Source organism: Labeo rohita, chromosome 18 (assembly GCF_022985175.1).
Source record: "Labeo rohita strain BAU-BD-2019 chromosome 18, IGBB_LRoh.1.0, whole genome shotgun sequence".
NCBI lineage: Eukaryota > Metazoa > Chordata > Actinopteri > Cypriniformes > Cyprinidae > Labeo > Labeo rohita.
Genome location: NC_066886.1, coordinates 29,586,851 through 29,605,625, shown reverse-complemented (window position 1 = coordinate 29,605,625; position 18,775 = coordinate 29,586,851). Strand labels below are relative to the sequence as shown.

General features: G+C 38.8%; 1 protein-coding gene across 1 annotated transcript; it reads left to right on the top strand.

Moving 5' to 3' along the window:
* Nucleotides 1–2,057: 2,057 nt before the first annotated feature.
* On the top strand, nt 2,058–12,417 carry glb1l2 (galactosidase beta 1 like 2). The gene is given in 19 exon segments (XM_051135910.1): nt 2,058–2,221; nt 2,654–2,722; nt 3,893–3,988; nt 4,094–4,202; nt 4,286–4,378; nt 4,463–4,544; nt 5,355–5,419; nt 5,691–5,775; nt 6,518–6,655; nt 7,004–7,009; nt 7,012–7,083; nt 7,206–7,312; nt 8,679–8,825; nt 8,926–8,997; nt 9,224–9,302; nt 9,437–9,524; nt 10,868–10,976; nt 11,096–11,212; nt 11,397–12,417. Coding segments are annotated over 19 exon segments (1,809 nt in total). The 3' UTR covers nt 11,508–12,417.
* The last annotated feature ends 6,358 nt before the right edge of the window (nt 12,418–18,775 follow it).

The window sequence follows — 18,775 nt, the reverse complement described above, 5'->3', positions numbered from 1 at the left end:
GAATCCATTTGATCCAGCTGGTACAGTGGCACAGCTTCGATTAGTGCTCCTCTCTGAACATCTGCCGGTGTAATAGTGTTGTACGCTTTTGTTTGCAAGGTAAGACTCATAGTATGGCTGATATATAATTTGTGCATCACATTTTTTGTGTGTAGATTGTTATTTTTAATCAGACCAATTTGATTTAAATTGCTCAGTGTTCTAATAACTTTACAACTTGTTACTAACCCTTGTAAAAAGATCCGATTTAATGCTAAATACAGGTGTGAACAGAATCGTTTTGAGCTTGTTCACTTTCTACCACCCATTCGAGCTGTCAAAATTATGGCATAAAACAAAAAATGTTAAATTAGATTTAAATTAAATTGCAATGGATAAATGTATGTGACTCGTTAAAATAAATGTTAGGTTAATCATTTAGTGGTTTAGTTTTGCATACGCATAAACAGGAGAAAACGGAGGAAAACGTAATTTGTGTTTTATTTTATAATTGCATGTAGAATTTTGTGCTGTAATTTTATAATAGCTACTTATATTTTCTGATTTTTATCTTAATCTGTTCTAAATACCGATAAAATGTAAAGGATTTGCTGACAAATCATATGCAACTATTTTTCCCTTTGTCGCAATTTTGACTACTATATGTGCAATGTGCGAGTATATTTTACAAGGTCAGATCGAAAGATCAGTAAAAGTACACACTGGTCCATAGACCCTCCCTTCTAAAGAAATCAGGACAGAAGTAGTCAAAATTGGACAGAATACGGATTAAAACATCAGGTGTGAACGAGAATGAGCACTTGTCATCCGATAGACTAAAGTTCAAAATCTTAATACCAGATGTAAACAGGGTTAAATGTAATGCTTTTGGACACTTAATTGTTATGTACAATTATATAAAATTATATAAATGTGTGTATATGTTAAAGACAAAAGTGAATTAAGTGCTTTAAGTACATGTTTTGTATGTAATCTCAAAATTACTTATCTATTGTCTTTGAAATATGGTTAAAATCTGCTGCTGCTGACAAGCATTTCGTAAACTACAATATACTAATTTCTATTGCGACTTGCATGTCAGGTATTTAAATACACTTGTAACTACACATTTATATTGATTTAACTTTAAATTTGTCAATTTAAACTGTACTACTGAATAAAACACTACAGTTAAAATATAAGCAAATATTTTACATGTGCTGTAGTTTTAGCATTTCATCAAATTATATGTATTTAAACAGTCATGAAAGTGTACTTTCTTTATACTCTTAAGCTGACTTTCTGATATACTGTAAAAAACAAAAAACACAATTTGTTGAGTCAACTTAAAATAATTTTTTACCCTGCTGCCTTAAAATCTAACATTTTAAGTTCAGTCAGCTTGAAATGTTAAGTTGTATTAAGTGACAACTTGGATATTTGTGTTTGTTAAACTTAAAAGCTGGGTAAGTAACTCAGCTGCCTTAAAAATTTAAGTTGAATCAACTTAAAAATCTAAGTTTTCACTTAGTATAACTAAACATTTCAAGCTGAATACTCAACAGATTGTTTTTACAGTGTATCTGCAAGGTTTTTTTTTTAAATATACTCTTTAATTTGAAGTACACAAAGTACACAAGTGCGCATTCAATACAATTACTCACACTTCATTTTATATTTTAAATATTCTCATTGAGCAGATACACCAGATGTTACAGCAACATTGCTTTTTATATTTGCTTTGACACTGCACCTGCTAGTAAGTGTGAAATATAATAATGGTAACACTTTATAAAGGTTCATTAGTTAACATTCATTACTTAACATGAACTAAGAATGAACAATACTTCTACAGCATTTATTTATCTTAGTTAATGTTAATTTCATCATTTACTAATGCATTATTAAAATGCATTAGTAAAAAAGTTTGAGTATAATGTCTTATGCTTTAAAAATGTTTTTAAGGACACAAAGGCCAAATGCAGTAATTACACAAACGTTTTTTTTTTTTTTTTTTCTTGATTACTGCATTTTATATAAATATTCTGTCATTTTTGATCTTGTGGCTCTTTCATAGAATGTCAGAGAGGCAGGGACTGAGGGCAGACTCCACTCACTTCACTTTAGATGGAGCCCCTTTTCGGATCCTCGGAGGGTCCATCCATTACTTTCGGGTCCCCAGGGCGTACTGGAAAGATCGGCTGCTGAAACTCAAAGCCTGTGGTCTCAATACTCTCACCACGTAAGACTTGCATGCAAGAACAGCCTTGTTTTTCCTCTTATAAACTTCTTTACTGTAAAAATTAAAAAACACAATTTGTTGAGTCAGCTTAAAATAATTTGTTACTCTGCTGCCTTAAAATTTTAAGTTCAGTCAACTCAAATAAATTTAGTCAACTTGAAATGTTAAGTTGTACTAAGTAACAACTTAGATATTTGTGTTTGCTAAACTTAACAGATGGGTAAGCTGCCTTAAAATGTTAAGTTGAATCAACTCAAATATTTGTTGTCACTTAGTATAATTTAACATTTCAAGCTGAATAAACTGTTTTTGAGTTGACTGAACTTAAAATTGTAAGGCAGCCAGGTAACAAATTATTTTAAGTTTACTCAACAAATTGTTTTTTACAATGTTGGAGAGCCATATTAGTCTAATTCATGTTCTGTCTGTCAGGTATGTGCCGTGGAATCTTCATGAACCAGAAAGAGGAGTCTATCTGTTTCAGGAGGAGCTGGATCTGGAGTAAGTGATGTTTAGTTATTTATTTATTTAATGATGTTTCTGAACTATAAGAATAAGATCAGTTAGAGATTTACATTTGATGAAGAAAGTATTAGTGGCAAAATACATCTAGATGATTAGTCTCTGATACATGTATATTGGTTTTCATATTTGCAAGTTGTATGTAAATTGAATTCTTACTTGTTTTTTTTGAAAACAAAACTTTGAAATAGTAAGAAGTATTTTATGTTTACCAAGACTGCATTTATTTGATCGAAAATACAGTAAAAACAGTGATATTATGAAATACTGTGTTTTAAAAAGCTGTTATATGTGAATATGTTTTCAAATGTAATTTATTCCTATGATGCAAAGCTGAATTTTCAGTATCATTACTCCAGTCTTTAGTGTTACATGATCCTTCAGAAATCATTATAATATGCTGATTTGCTGCTAAAGAAGCATTTTATATTATTATTAATGTTAAAAACAGTTTTTCCTGCTTAATATTTTTGGAGAAAAGGTCTTAATATGCTGAATTGATTCTAATATGCACCAAATTCTAATTTCTGAAGGATCATGTGACATTGAAGATTTGAGTAATGGCTGCTAAAAATTTAACTGTGCATCACAGGAATAATAATTTTTACACTGTATGGGACAAAATTATTGATTTTGCTTTTATGCCAAAAATCATTAGGACATGAAGTAAAAAGCGTGGTTCATTAAGATATTTTGTAAATTTTCTACTGTAAATATATCAAAACTTAATTCTTGATTAGTAATATACATTGCTAAGAACTTCATTTCGACAACTTTAAAGGTGATTTTCTCAATATTTTGATTTTTTTGCACCCTCAGATTCCAGATATTCAGATAGTTGTATTTTGGCCAAATATTGTCCTGTCCTAACAAACCATACATCAATGGGAAGCCTATTTATTCAGCTTTTAGACGTATTAGACCTTAAACGTTTTAGACGTTTTAATGTATAAATCTTAGTTTAAAAAAATTGACCCTTATGTTTCGTGGTCCTGGGTCACATTTATATTCAAATAGGAAACAGTTCTTTTGAATTGTAGTACTATTTACAATAGTACTGTTTTTGGCGTATGAGCCACATTGAAGCTTGCCTCAGGAATAAACATTTCTATTTTTGCAAATGTATTCATTACTTTTACTTGCTTGTAGGGCATACATTCGTCTAGCAGGGGAATTAGGTCTATGGGTGATTCTGCGTCCGGGGCCGTACATATGTGCAGAGTGGGATTTGGGTGGATTACCAAGGTTTGTGCCTCACCTGTTATGAAGATATATATCTCTTGTTTTTTCTTTAGTCTTTGATCCTAACATCAGATGTGTGCATTATTAACGTTTATATGTTTTTATCAGCTGGCTGCTGCAAGATAAGAACATGAAATTAAGAACGACCTACTCTGGTTTCACAAGTGCCGTGAACACGTACTTTGATAAGCTCATTCCAAGAATCACACCATTCCAGGTCAAATATGTGTTTTTTTTGTTTGACAATGTTTTATTTGTTTGCTTTTGATCTTGAATTTGTCTCCACTGCTCTTATTGCAGTATAAGAGTGGAGGCCCTATTATTGCTGTTCAAGTAGAGAATGAATATGGTTCATATGCAAAGGATGAGAAGTACTTGCCGTTCATCAAAGAGGTATAGTGTGATCATTATCGTTTACTTTGCATTATGATGAGCCAGTTCTTTTATACCTATAGAGTTTGTTCTTAAAATCAAAAGGCATTACTGTCCCGGGGAATCTCAGAGTTTCTCGTCACATCAGACAACCATGACGGGTTAAAGCTTGGAGTGGTAGATGGAGGTACTGTGGTCCCCACTGCTAGTTAATAATGTGATACTAACTGTATTTTGCAAAAGTGAAATAATTTTATTGTGAACTTCTATTCAAAAAATGTTTTGGTAACACTTAAAGCCTTTATGTGAAATGCATTATAAAGGGTTTTTAAAGGGTATAATGCATTATGATTATTTATCCTGTTATTCATGCTAATGTGTGTTGTAATACATTATATATTGTCGTAAATAATTCTAACCGAATTTAAAATGCATATTGTAACAGTGAATGGATAAGTGTTGTATTAATCATTCATGAGATTGTACAATGCTTTATAGGGTGCATTACAACGCATAATTAATGCATTAAAACTACATTTATAATGTGTTACACATAAAGGCTTAAAGTAAAGTGTTACCAATTTTTTTAATGTTTCTGAAAGAAGTCTCTCATGCTGACTAAGGCTGCATTTATTTGATAAAATACAGTAAAAACAGTAATATTCTGAAATATTATTACGATTTAGATTAACTGTTTTAATATTTTAAAATGTAATGTACTCCTAAATTGGGAAAGCTGAATTTTTAGCAGCCATTATTTCAGTATTGCTTCACATAATTCTTGTTATATTAAAATTTTAATATGCTCATTTGGTGCTCAAGAAACATTTCTTATTATAATTATTAATGTTAAAACAGTTATGCTGCTTAATATTTTTTGTGCAAACCATGACACATTTTGTATTCTTTGATGAATAGAAAGTACTTTTGAACATTAGTGTAGGTAAGTAAAATTCTTCTACCACGAATTATGTGTGATTGTCACTTCTTTTAAAAGTCTTGCAGACAGTAAACCTACAGAAACTGACGTTCGGTGATGTACAGCATTTAGCAGAAATGCAGGTCAGTAAACATTTATTTATTAACGTTTATTTACAATTGCATTTATCAATTTACTGTGTTAAAATTCCCACAGCTGTATTTTTAGAACAAATATCTACTAAATCCTGCAGCACAATTAAAAACTCTTATACTGTATGTATGATTAAGTATGATTAAGAAATATGACTTAAACCAAGGAATCCCTAAAAACTTTTATAAAATAAACAATACATAAATATAACCTACAACATATAGACAGCACAAAGGGATTTGAACGTTTTCTTTGCTGCAGCCGCAAAAGCCGCTGATGGTGATGGAATATTGGTCTGGCTGGTTTGATGTCTGGGGGGAACCTCATCACGTTTTCCCTGCGGAAGGTAAAGAATCTCCCTCATCATGCCTCAAAATGAGCAGGTGAACATTGACACAGATCAACAGACCACCTAGAATCTCAGCCCTTTCCAACAATGATTGTATGATTTTGAGATCCATCTTTTCACACTGAGGACAACTGAGGGACTCATATGCAACTATTACAGAAGGTTCAAACACTCACTGATGCTTCAGAAGGAAACACAATGCATTAGGATCCGGGGGTGAAAACTTTTGGAATTTGAAAATCAGGGTAAATTTAACTTATTTTGTCTTTTGAAGAACATGTAAGTATCTTCTGTAGCTTGTGAAGGGCAGTACTAAATGAAAAAAATATGAAATTTAAGCAAAATGTGCACGTCTTCATTCTGTTCAAAAGTTTACACCCCTGGTTCTTACTGCATCGTTTGTCCGTCTGACGCATCAGTGAGCATTTGAACCTTCTGTAATAGTTGCATATGAGTTCCTTAGTGTACTTTACAATATGTAAATGTATTTTATGTAAACTTCTTATTCAGGTCAGTACTAAATAAAAAATAACATGCATTTTGTATTGTATGATCCTTCTTATTTTGGTAAAATAATTAACAATTTGCAGATTCTGCAAGGTGTATGTAAAACGAATGTATGAAAAACAATCCTTTTGCCTCGCATAATCCATTTCCTCTTGTCAGCATATATTCTACTGTCTGATAAATTCTTTCTGCTTTGACATGTGTTGTGTCTGCATCTCTTCTGCTATGACAGAGATGACCTCTATAGTGCGAGAGCTTCTGGATCGTGGCATCTCCATCAATCTCTACATGTTTCATGGAGGAACCAGCTTTGGATTCATGAATGGAGCTCTTGACTTGGGAACCTACAAACCACAGACGAGCAGCTATGGTTCAGTAGTTTTAATATTCATAACTGCTGGGACAATATATACTACCATTCAAAATTTCAGTCACTTTAGATTTTTTATATTATAATGATTTCTGCAGCATGATGTGACACTGAAGACTGGAGTAATGATGCTGATTTAGGTTTGCATCACAGGAATACAATTTTACAACATATTCAAATAGATTTTAAATTGTAATAATATTTCATAATGTTACTGCTTGTGATCCAACAAATGCAGCTTAAGAACAGTAAAAAATCATTAAAAAGTCTTTTGAATGGTAGTGAATGCATGCTTTTACTCTTTTAAAAATTAGCACTTAAACATCATCGCCTTTGCATCTCTTTTAGATTATGATGCCCACTGAGTGAAAGCGGTGATTATACAACCAAGTATCATCTCTTGAAGAACCTGCTGAGCACCTACAGCAGTATGTTTCTACAATGTTGTCCCTGATTACAGAATCTGATGTTTTAAGTGTATTAATGGAGCTGAAGCTCTCTGTCCCTCTGTTCTTGTTTCTTAATGTCTGTCTATCTCTATTTATGACAGAGGAGCCAACATCAGAGCTACCAGCTGTGCAGAACAGACGAGCATATGAGCCAGTGGCTGTCACTCATTATATTTCACTGTGGGAGAGTCTTCAGTGTGCAGAAACAGTAAGAAAAGTGTATCCCACTAATACATTTGTCATGTACTTCTTTACTCTTCCCCAAAAATGGAACGCACAAAAAAATATTGGTTTAAATATTCAAATTTCAAAACGTTCATAAAAACAATTATAAAAGAACTCCGTAAGGATAGAGCACTTCTGTCCAAGCCTTCTGAAAAGACATGATCACTTTATATGATGAACAGATTTCACATTTTATTTACACTGGCTCAACAGATATTGTAAACAAGCTCAACTGTGCTTGTTTGACTTGTGAGAATAAACCTTATTTGTTTTTGTGCATCAGACATACACGTTTCAGCCTCCATTTTATCAAAACTGACCCATTATACACAGTTTTATCATTAAATATCCTGTTTCACTAGTAAATGTGTCACATTAAATGAGAAGTCCACTTTCAGAGCAACAATTTACAGATAATGTACTCACCCCCTTGTCATCCAAGATGTTCATGTCTTTCTTTCTCCAGTCGTAAAGAAATTATGTTTTTTGAGGAAAACATTTCAGCATTTTTCTCCATATAATGGACTGATATGGTGCCCCGAGTTTGAGCTTCCAAAATGCAGTTTAAATGCGGCTACAAACGATCCCAAATGCAGTTGTAAACGATCCCAGCCGAGGAAGAAGGGTCTTATCTAACAAAATGATTGGTTATTTTCATAAAAATAATACAACTTGTATACTTTTTAATGTCAAACGCTCGTCTTGTCTTACTCTTCCCGACCTCTGTCTTTTTACGGTTCATGACAGTTAGGGTATGTCGAAAAACTCCCATCTCATGTTCTCCCTCAACTTCAAAATCGTCCTATATTGCTGTTTTACCTTTTTTGTTAAGGGTGTTTGATCTTCTTTGCATGTTCACTTTGCAAATACTGGGTCGGAACTTCTGCAGCAATGTAGAGTCAGAATACAGTTCAGGGAGAAGAAAGGGAAGATGAAAGTTTGAGATTAAAAAGTATTTAAATTGTATTTTTTAAATGAAAATAACCAATCGTTTCACTAGATAAGACCCTTCTTCCTCGGCTGGGATCGTTTACAACCGCATTTGGGTTTTTTAAGCCACATTTAAACTGCATTTTGAAAGTTCAAAATCGGGGCACAATATCAGTCCATTACATGGAGAAAAATCCTGAAATGTTTTCCTCAAAAACCATAACTTCCTTCCGACTGAAGAAATAAAGACACAAACATCTTGGATGACAAGGGGGTGAGTACATTATCTGTAAATTGTTACTCTGGAGGTGGACTTCTCCTTTAAGGAAGAATAATGGGTTTGTAAATGCTGCTTCATGTTAAAAGGCAGTTCATGGTATAAGGTGTTCCCAAAATGACTAAAACCATTTGTCCTATAGCCTTTCAAAGCTGATGATCCTGTCAGCATGGAGAACCTGCCAGTAAACCACAACAATGGTCAGTCGTATGGATATACGCTCTATCAGACTGACATTTATTCAGGTGGAGAACTCAACTCAAAGAACAACGTTCGTGACAGAGCTCTAGTAAGACCTTTTACTATCAATCTTAGCCTTTATAAAGGTTATTATGGATGACAATAAAGAACAAATTAAATTAACTGAATTTTAATTTGTATTTTTTAAGGTGTTTATTGACAAAGAACTCATCGGTGTTTTGGACAATAAAACACAGAAGGTTAAAATATCTCCTAGTAAGGTAAATATGATGCACTGTTGGTATATTAAAGTTTTACACAAGACTAATTAAACTAATCTTGCCAAACAAACCTCAAACTAAAATAAATGTATTTTTATTGCATAATAATAACACATAAATTTTTTGTCTTTGATTTCATTCTTTTTTCTGAAATGTATTAATATAATGTTGTGCTAATTACATTTTATGAATAATACATGTGCGTTTTCCTAACGACTGTTTACAGAATGAGAGGACCTTGAGTTTGCTTGTGGAGAACTGTGGACGAGTGAACTATGGTCCAGCCCTTGCCAACCAACAGAAAGGTGTAATAACAGTGTAGTAAAAATGATCAAATATTGACATGGTTGAATTGCATCTCACTATACTATAATAGATATGAGCAGGAGTGTAGTGACCATACTAACATACTTGATCAATTTTATGTTTTTCCACACAGGTCTTGTTGGAGATATAACTTTGGACAATGTCCCTCTAAAAAAGTTCACCATGTACTGTTTGGATATGAAGAGCAGTTTCATAAACAGGTTAATTCGGAGTATTTACCTCTGTGTTGTGTGTTTGTAGTGCTAAACTAAACCAGGTAACTTCAGTTGCAGGAGATACTGGCATAACTGGTTTACCTGGGGTTTAAGAACTGGTATCATGCCTTACCTTTGGTACTTACTCAAGATATAATTGCTACATGTGAAATGAATGAGAATGTCATCCTTTTTTCAATCCTTCTGTGTTTACAACCAGTGTTGGGTAAGTTAAGTCCAGAATAGTAATTGATTACTATAATTGATTACGGTACATAAAAAGTAACTTAACTTTTGATGTTAAATCCACTATTGTATTGTATATAAATGTTCTACAGTCTGTATTAAGTTCAGTTACCTAAGAAGTACCTATAATTACATTACAGAAAAATAAGAGTAATCCCTTTACTTTTGCAAGGGAAAAATAATTAAATTACAGTAACTAATTACTTAGTAACTGTTTACACCCACACCGTTTAAAACTTATTAATTACTCATTATCATTCTAAAAACATTTTTAGGGTAAACAATACTCACGTTTGATAGTTTTTAAAAGCATAGGACAAAACTGTAAGAAAGAGTTTACCCAAAAATTACAAATTGCTGACAGTTTACTTTCAAGATGTAGATAAGTTTGTTTCTTCACTGCAACAGATCTGGAGAAATGTAGCATTACATCACTTGCTCACCAATGGATCCTTTGGAGTAAATGGGTGCCGTCAGAACAAGAGTCCAAACAACTTATAAAAACATCACATAAATCCACAAGTATTCCACACCACTCCAGTCCATCAGTTAACATCTTATGAAGTGAAAATGACGTGTTTGTAAGAAACAAATCCATCATTAAGGCATTTTGACTTTAAGCCATTGCTTCTGGCCAAAATAACCAGTCCATAATCCAAAATAATTGTTCTCTCACATTAAAATCCACCAACGTATTTGTTTAGACAGTCTGTTTTGGACTGTTTTCACTTGTAAAAAGTGTTTAATCTGTTCATATTTCTCTCATGATTCAGATGACATGACTTGAAAGCAGTATTATGCATAGAGGGCTTGTATTTTAGTTGGAAGCAATGTTTTTAAGTTAAAAACATCTTAGTGATGATTTGTTTACTAGAAACTTGTGGATTGCTTGTACTATGATGTTTTTATCAGCTGTTTGGACTCTCAATCTGATGGCACCCATTCACTGCAGAGGATTCAATGGTGAGCAAGTGAAGTAATGCTAAATTTCTCCAAATCTGTTTGGATGAAGAGCAAGCACATCTACATTTTTGATGGCCTGAGGGTGAGTAAATTTCAGCAAATTTTGTGAAATTTTTCTTCAATCTCTAAATTTTTCTTAGACTGCAGTCCCAGAAATGGACGCCTGTCGGTACGAAGCCCACCTACCCTGCGTTTTTCAGAGGATCCCTGGTAGTGGATCAGCCCACAGATACATTTGTGAAGCTGCCAGTAAGTATGCCGCAAATTTCTGCAGTTTTATTTCCTTACGTTTTCTTTTTATCCTTGACCGACATGTTTCCTCATAGCCGTAAAACACAGATGACACAGTTGTTCTGTATTGTTGGCAGAATTGGAGTAAAGGAGTGGTTTTTGTGAACGGGCAAAATCTTGGACGCCACTGGTCGATTGGTCCTCAGAATGCCCTCTATCTTCCTGCTCCCTGGCTCAAGAGTGGAAATAATGAGGTGAGTAACTGCATGTAAATATGAAGGCAAATAAGGATTTGACTGTGGTGAAGTATGGCAAAAGCCGTCATTCATGCCTACACTTGTTCTAGACAATTTATTCTGCATTAATCAATACTCTGCCTTCCTTTAAATATCTGCATTGTAATACATGTCAGTCTTTTCTTGCCTTTTGATCATCTAGATTATTGTGTTTGAGGAACTCAAAGCTGCAGAAACAATCCAGTTTGCTGAAAATCCGGAATATGGCAAGACAGTGGACGTATCTACCCAACTGTTTTGCACCCTGTTGTGAAAACACACCTGCAGCTTTACAATGAATCTTAGGCTCACATCCATCAAAACAAATCTGAACTTGAATTACTTAAAGCAAGACATCACAAGTGAAAAGAGTAGATTTAGCAATAGACTTCCCCAGATGATTAATCATATTAAGTTAATACAACTATTTTGTATTTCGGGTTTCTGAAATATGTTTAAATATGCAAATGAGACATGATTTGATTAAATAATTTGTTTAACAGAATTTAGATCAGTCTCTTTTTATCAGTTCATAAATCAGAAAATGTCAAAAGCAAGAAAGGGAATTTAAACATGTTTTTAAGAATAAAATATTATATAAATGAGGCTAATGATATATACAGAAAACTGTAAAAACCTTCAGAATATAAACAGGAATAAAACATTTGTACACATGTTACAAAACACATGTTAATTGCAACATGATTCTCTAAAATAAAAGAACATGCTAGACATAACACACTGCCATAAGAGTGTCAATTTGCTTTGTCAGATCACTGTGTAAGACAACAGTCAGAGACACATTTCGCTAATTGACAGAAGTTTTGTTTTATGACAGAAGTGACCTGTTCTTTTGAAGGGAAAAGTACGGCCGAATCACCCGAACTTTTCAAAGTATGTTTTTGATGATAATTATGGAAGTTGGCTTGACTACTCTAATGTTTTTATATAATCAAGAGGAAAAAAATTAATGATCTAAGGGTTCTTAGTAGGAACCTGGTTTTAAGAAATATTTGTCTCCATTTCAAGTTTTTAACATCACAGCATGTTGTGAAGCAGTAACTTACCATTTCTATAACTTGTACTGTAATAACACTTACTGGATTTGTGCTGGTCAGACGAAGTCTGAGCACTGGAATATCAATAAACTGCTTCTGCTTCTTTTTTATCATCATAACGTCTGTTGCTTCTGCTCTTTTCTGGATTCACACACTCAATTTCTTGGCTGATAAAACACTGTTAATACAGTTTTAGGTACCAGACAAGAATTGCAGTTAACGGGTTTTGGGCATTAGACAACTTTGCTGACTAGTTGTTCTGTTACCAGTCAAATATTTTCTGACAGGATCTGGTGCTCAGGGCCAGATCGTATATTTCTGGTGTGCAGGTGTGATCTAAAAATACCTTATGATTAAATTATCTGTTTAACAGCCTTATTCAGACTACCCTAAGTAGCTGTTTAGAAAAGACTTATAAATATTAAATATTACTTTTTTACACTGCACGGCATGAGGATCGTTCATTACAAAAATATCAAATATAATTTTTTTTACACTACACGGCATGAGGATAACGCATTACAAGTGTTGCGAGCTACAGAATCAGATTACTTTTTTCAAGGAACTAGTAAAGTAGCAAATTACTTTTTCATTTACAAGAAAATATCTGAGTGTTTTTGTTTTCTCTTTTATTGACTGACAGCTCTGACAACTCGGGAGTAAGTTCAGAAGTAAATAACACAAACATTCTTTATGTTTTACATTCCCGCTGACCTTCAATTATCTAATTTAACCATACTAATAAGTAGTGTTGGGGATAACGCATTACAAGTAACGCAAGTAATGTAATCAGATTATTTTTTTAAAGTAACTAGTTGTCACGAATCTGGTCTGTGTCCCGCTGTCCACCAACCACCAGATGTCACTCTCGCATCACTTACGCACTCTGACTGTCACTATACATCTCGGACTGCATCTCCCATCCTCCACCGCTCTTATTGCGTCAGTCCCCGTGACCAATCAGGCGCCCTATAAAAACCCCGCTCCTTTTTAGTGCACTTCACGGTTGGTTGTATTTTCCTGTTGTTGTTGTTATTATTAGCGTTTCCTAGTTTCCTCGTTCCTGGTTTTGTTCTCTCGCCTGGTTTCTCGTTTGGACTGTCTAGCCGCCTGCCTTTTGGACTATTGCTCACGTTTATTGGATTACTCTCTCCCACTGCCTTTGATATTCCTGTCTGCTCCCGTCTCGACCCAGCCTGTACGACCATGTCTTTGTCTCGCGTTTTAAATAAAAGCTTGCATATGGATCCGCTCGCCTCTCGTCTCGTTCACTTCGTTACAGAACCAACCGTCACTACAGGATCCAGCAGCTTTTCACCCGGACAATCTTCCGACATGGACACAGACCTGATCTTAGCAAGGATCAAGCAAGGACAACGTACACTCGAACAATACATCCGTGAGTTTTTGGCCATTACTAACTACTCTACCCTCCCGGACTGCATTATTATTGAACTGTTTGCTGATGGCGTCAATGAGCCACTAAGAGCGAGGCTGAGACGCGAGGGTCCGCGCTCTTCGCTAGTGGCTTTTATGAACTTTGCGTTTTTGTGTGTGGGCTCGTCGTGTACTGTGGGGATCGCGAAGGAGGTACGCGACAACGCAGACAGATCAGCCGCGCAACCCTCTCGCAGATTGGCGGTAACGCCTGATCACGACGCCACAAACAGGTTTTCTGCCTGGATCGCTCGTGAAATGGCGGCCGTAACAGAGCGTGCTCGAGCGATGGCGGCGTCAGCACAGCCCGCGCACAAGATGGCGGCCGCGACGGAGCGCGTTAACGCGATAGCGGCGACAGCGGTGCCCGTTCACAAAATGGCGGCCGCGTCGGAGCGCGTCCACACAAGGGCGGCGAAGGCGGAGCCCGTACACAAGATGGCGGCGAGAACAGAGCTCTGTCACGTCACAGCCGCCATACAAGAGCCATTTAAAGTTGCAGTTACATTTCCTGAGTCAAGTCAAGTTTCCAATTTAAGTCAATTTACAGCTGCATTTCCCGAGTTAAGTCAAGTCTCCAAGTCAAGCAAGATTACAGCTCCTGTTTCTACATCAAGTCAAGTCAGAGCTGCTCCTCCTAAGGCAAGTCAAGTTACAGCCATCTTTCCTGAGCCACTGCACAAGATGGCTGCCCCGCCAGAGCCACTGCACAAGATGGCTGCCACGCCAGAGTCTGTCGCAAGGATGGCCGCTAAGCCAGCGCCCGCTAACGCCACGTCTGTCAAGCCAGCGCCCGCTAACGCCACGTCAGCCAAACCACAGCCTGCTCAGGACATCTCCGTCAAGCCACAGCCTGTTCACGTCATGTTTTCTGCTCCTGGTTCTACACCCCTCATGGCCGCACTTCCTGAAGTGGTTCCTGAGTCAAGCAAAGTCACAGTCCTGGCCCCTGAGTCGAGTTACGTCCTGCCTGAAGGCCCCGAGCCTCGCCAGGTCTCATTCGACATTTCAAGATCACAGCCTATCATGATGGCCCACGTGCTGGACACTTCTCTAGTGACTGTAAGGGCGGCTAAAATGGTGCTCCTTAATGCCACGGCGGCTACCCCCGAATCAAGTCAAGACACAGAGTCAAGCCAGGTCACGGCTGTGCCCCTCGAGTCAAGCCAGGTCACAGCTGTTCCCCACGAGTCAAGTCACGTTACAGCTGTTGTTCCTGAGTCAAGCCATGTTGTTCAGGAGCCAAGTCCCGTTACAACGGATCTCCATGAACCAGGCCAAGCTGCTGCTGTCGTTCCAGAGCCAAGTCAAGCTTCAGCCGCTGCTCCAGAGTCAAGTGAGGCTACGGCTGTAGCTTCCAAGTCCAGTCAAGTTTCCAAGTCCAGTCAAGCTTCCAAATCCAGCAACGTCAAGGCGATCGTTCCTGCGTCAGGCAACGTCAGGGCCGTGGTTACGGAGTCAAGTAAAGTCATTGCTCCTCACAAGCCAGTTCAAGACACCGCTGATCTCCATGAGCCAAGTCAAGTCACCGCTGATCTCCAAGAGTCAAGTCAGCTGACTACTGAGCTTCACGAATCAAGTGAAGTCACGGCCAATCTCCACAAACTAAGTCAAACCACAGCTGATATTCATGTGCCAAATGAAGTTATTGCTGCTGTTCCAGACTCAAGTCACGTCTCGTCCGACCGCCCAGACTCAAGTCACGTCTCGTCCGACCGCCCAGACTCAAGTCACGTCTCGTCCGACCGCCCAGACTCAAGTCACGTCTCGTCCGACCGCCCAGAGACTCAAGTCACGTCTCGTCCGACCGCCCAGACTCAAGTCACGTCTCGTCCGACCGCCCAGACTCAAGTCACGTCTCGTCCGACCGCCCAGACTCAAGTCACGTCTCGTCCGACCGCCCAGAGTCAAGTCACGCCTCGTCCGACCGCCCAGAGTCAAGTCACGCCTCGTCCGACCGCTCAGAGTCAAGTCACGTCTCGTCTGACCTTCCAGAGCAGTGCCATGCCTTGTCTGATATCCCAAGTTCACAGCCTACTATGATGGTCAGTATGCTGGACCCACCACAGGGGTCAGTGAGGGCAGTGAACATCTCAGCGGCACCAACATCGCCAAGATCCATCATCAAAGAGGTCCTTTCACCCGCCACTGCTCTTCCCTTTACGGCGGTTGCCATTTGGTGTGTGTGGGCTGCACACTGTGCTCCTGAGGTCACGCCTGATCTCAAGTCTGCTCCAGAGCCCCCGTCTGGTCTCGAGTCTGCTCCAGAGGTCCCGTCTGGTCTCGAGTCTGCTCCAGAGGTCCCGTCTGGTCTCGAGTCTGCTCCAGAGGTCCCGTCTGGTCTCGAGTCTGCTCCAGAGGTCCCGTCTGGTCTCGAGTCTGCTCCAGAGGTCCCGTCTGGTCTCGAGTCAGCTCCTGAGGCCACGTCAGCTCACAAGCCTGCTCTAGAGCTTCCGTCTGGTCTCAAGTCTGCTCCAGAGGTCACGTCTGGTCACAAGCCTGCTCCAGAACTCCCGTCTGGTCACAAGCCTGTTCCAGAGCTCCCGTCTGGTCACTGGCCTGTTCCAGAGCTCCCCTCGGTCGGAGAAGCCGCGCCAATACCTCCTGAGGTGTCAGCTTCGGCTGTGGATCCTCCCTTGGAGGTGGCGTCCCCTTACAAGCTCTCTGCTTCTCCCCCTATTCTGTCTACCTCCTCTGTCCCTGTTCTCCCCAGGTTCCAGACCATGACGCAGGTTCCAGTTCCGCCCCGGAGGGCTGCTGCGCCTCCTGTTCCGCCCCGGAGGGCTGCTGCGCCTCCTGTTCCGCCCCGGAGGGCTGCGGCACCTGCTCCGCCTCCTGTTCCGCCCAGGAGGGCTGCTGCACCTTCTCCCCCTATTCTGTCTGCCTCCACTGTCCCTGCTTTCCCCAGGTCCCAGACCGTGACCCAGATTCCTGTTTCACCCGAGAGGGCTGCTCCGCCTCCTGCTCCACCTCCTGTTCCGCCCCGGAGGGCCGCTCCGCCTCCTGTTCCGCCCCGGAGGGCTGCGGCACCTCCTGCTCCGCCTCCTGTTTCGCCCTGGAGGGCTCCTGCGCCTCCTGCTCCACCCTGGAGGGCGCCCGCGCCTCACGCTCTGCCTCCGGCTCCGCCCTGGAGGGCTCTTGTGTCGCTTGTCCCGCCTCCGGCTCCACCCTGGAGGGCTCCTGCGCCTCCTGATCCGCCTCCGGCTCCGTCCTGGAGGACTCCGGCGCCTCCTGCTCCGCCCTGGAGGGCCCCGCGTCTCCGGCTCTCCCCTGGAGGGCTCCTGCTCCGCCTCCGGCTCCGCCCTGGAGGGTACCTGCTCTGTCGGCCCTGCCTCAATCACTGGGCCCTCCACATGGACCTGGCCCTCCAACCCTCGCCCTGTCTCACTCCCACCCCACCGCACCCCTGGACTGTTGTTCCCTTAGAGCGTCTGGAAGCCGCTCCTTGGGGGGGGGCTATGTCACGAATCTGGTCTGTGTCCCGCTGTCCACCAACCACCAGATGTCACTCTCGCATCACTTACGCACTCTGACTGTCACTATACATCTCGGACTGCATCTCCCATCCTCCACCGCTCTTATTGCGTCAGTCCCCGTGACCAATCAGGCGCCCTATAAAAACCCCGCTCCTTTTTAGTGCACTTCACGGTTGGTTGTATTTTCCTGTTGTTGTTGTTATTATTAGCGTTTCCTAGTTTCCTCGTTCCTGGTTTTGTTCTCTCGCCTGGTTTCTCGTTTGGACTGTCTAGCCGCCTGCCTTTTGGACTATTGCTCACGTTTATTGGATTACTCTCTCCCACTGCCTTTGATATTCCTGTCTGCTCCCGTCTCGACCCAGCCTGTACGACCATGTCTTTGTCTCGCGTTTTAAATAAAAGCTTGCATATGGATCCGCTCGCCTCTCGTCTCGTTCACTTCGTTACACTAGTAAAGTAACACTTTATTTTTTTAATTTACAAGAAAATATCTGAGTTACTTTTTTAAATAAGTAACACCAATTACTTTCTTTTTCCTATTTATTAATCGAAAGCTCTCCTGTCCCCATGCTGAGAGAAATCGGAAGAAAGATGTTACTTTAGTGTTAGTTCTACAATAAATGTGAAGATGCATTAATTCATCTCACTCACAAAAAAACGTTTTCCTCAAAATTAATAAAAACAGTTGAATGCAACTCAGAACATGATGCAAACCTGCAATAATTAAATATGTTAAATAATACAAATATCTTTTATGTATTATAATCTCAGTTTATTAATCAATGTATTTGCTGCTGACCTTTGATGATCCACTTCAATCATATTAATAAGCAATAATTATCCAAAATAAATTAACATTTGTCCTTCTTCTTTTTTTTTATTGCTGAAGGGTGTTGAGCTTTCATCTTCTGCATTCTACTGTACAGATGTAAATTTACTTTTCCTTCAGCCTGAAGCTGAAGCTTGGTGTGAAAGGGCTTTTACATTTGCCAAAAATAGAACTTTTTATAGTAAAACAAACAAGCCAGATTTAGGAAGTAATGCAAAAGTAACGTAACACATTACTTTATTTAAAAACTAACTAAGTGTAATTAATTTTTTAGGGAGTAACACAAAATAATAATGCATTACTTTTAAAAGTAACTTACCCCAACACTGCTAATAAGCAAAAATTACTTTTTATATATAAAACAAACAAGAAAGCCCTGCCTAGATTTAAAAGGTAGCGCAAAGGTAACGTAACAAATTACTTTCTATAAAAAGTAACTAATGTAATTAGTTATGCATTACTTTTAAAAGTAACTTTCCCCAACAATGATTACAGATGGCTGTGTAACGTGAGTATATGTCTAAAGGTGACACTCCTGTTATGATAGGCAGCTGTCAAAGTTCTTTTGTTCAACATTATTAGAGCAAAGGTCATTTCTGTTTTATACGTGTCACCTACATCGATTCCGTTAAATTTAAATAAATTTAAAAATGCATTTTTAACAAAACAATTTTAAATTAAAAAACAAACAAATAACCAGTTATTAAAAATAATAATAATAATAATTAATACTCGCCATGAG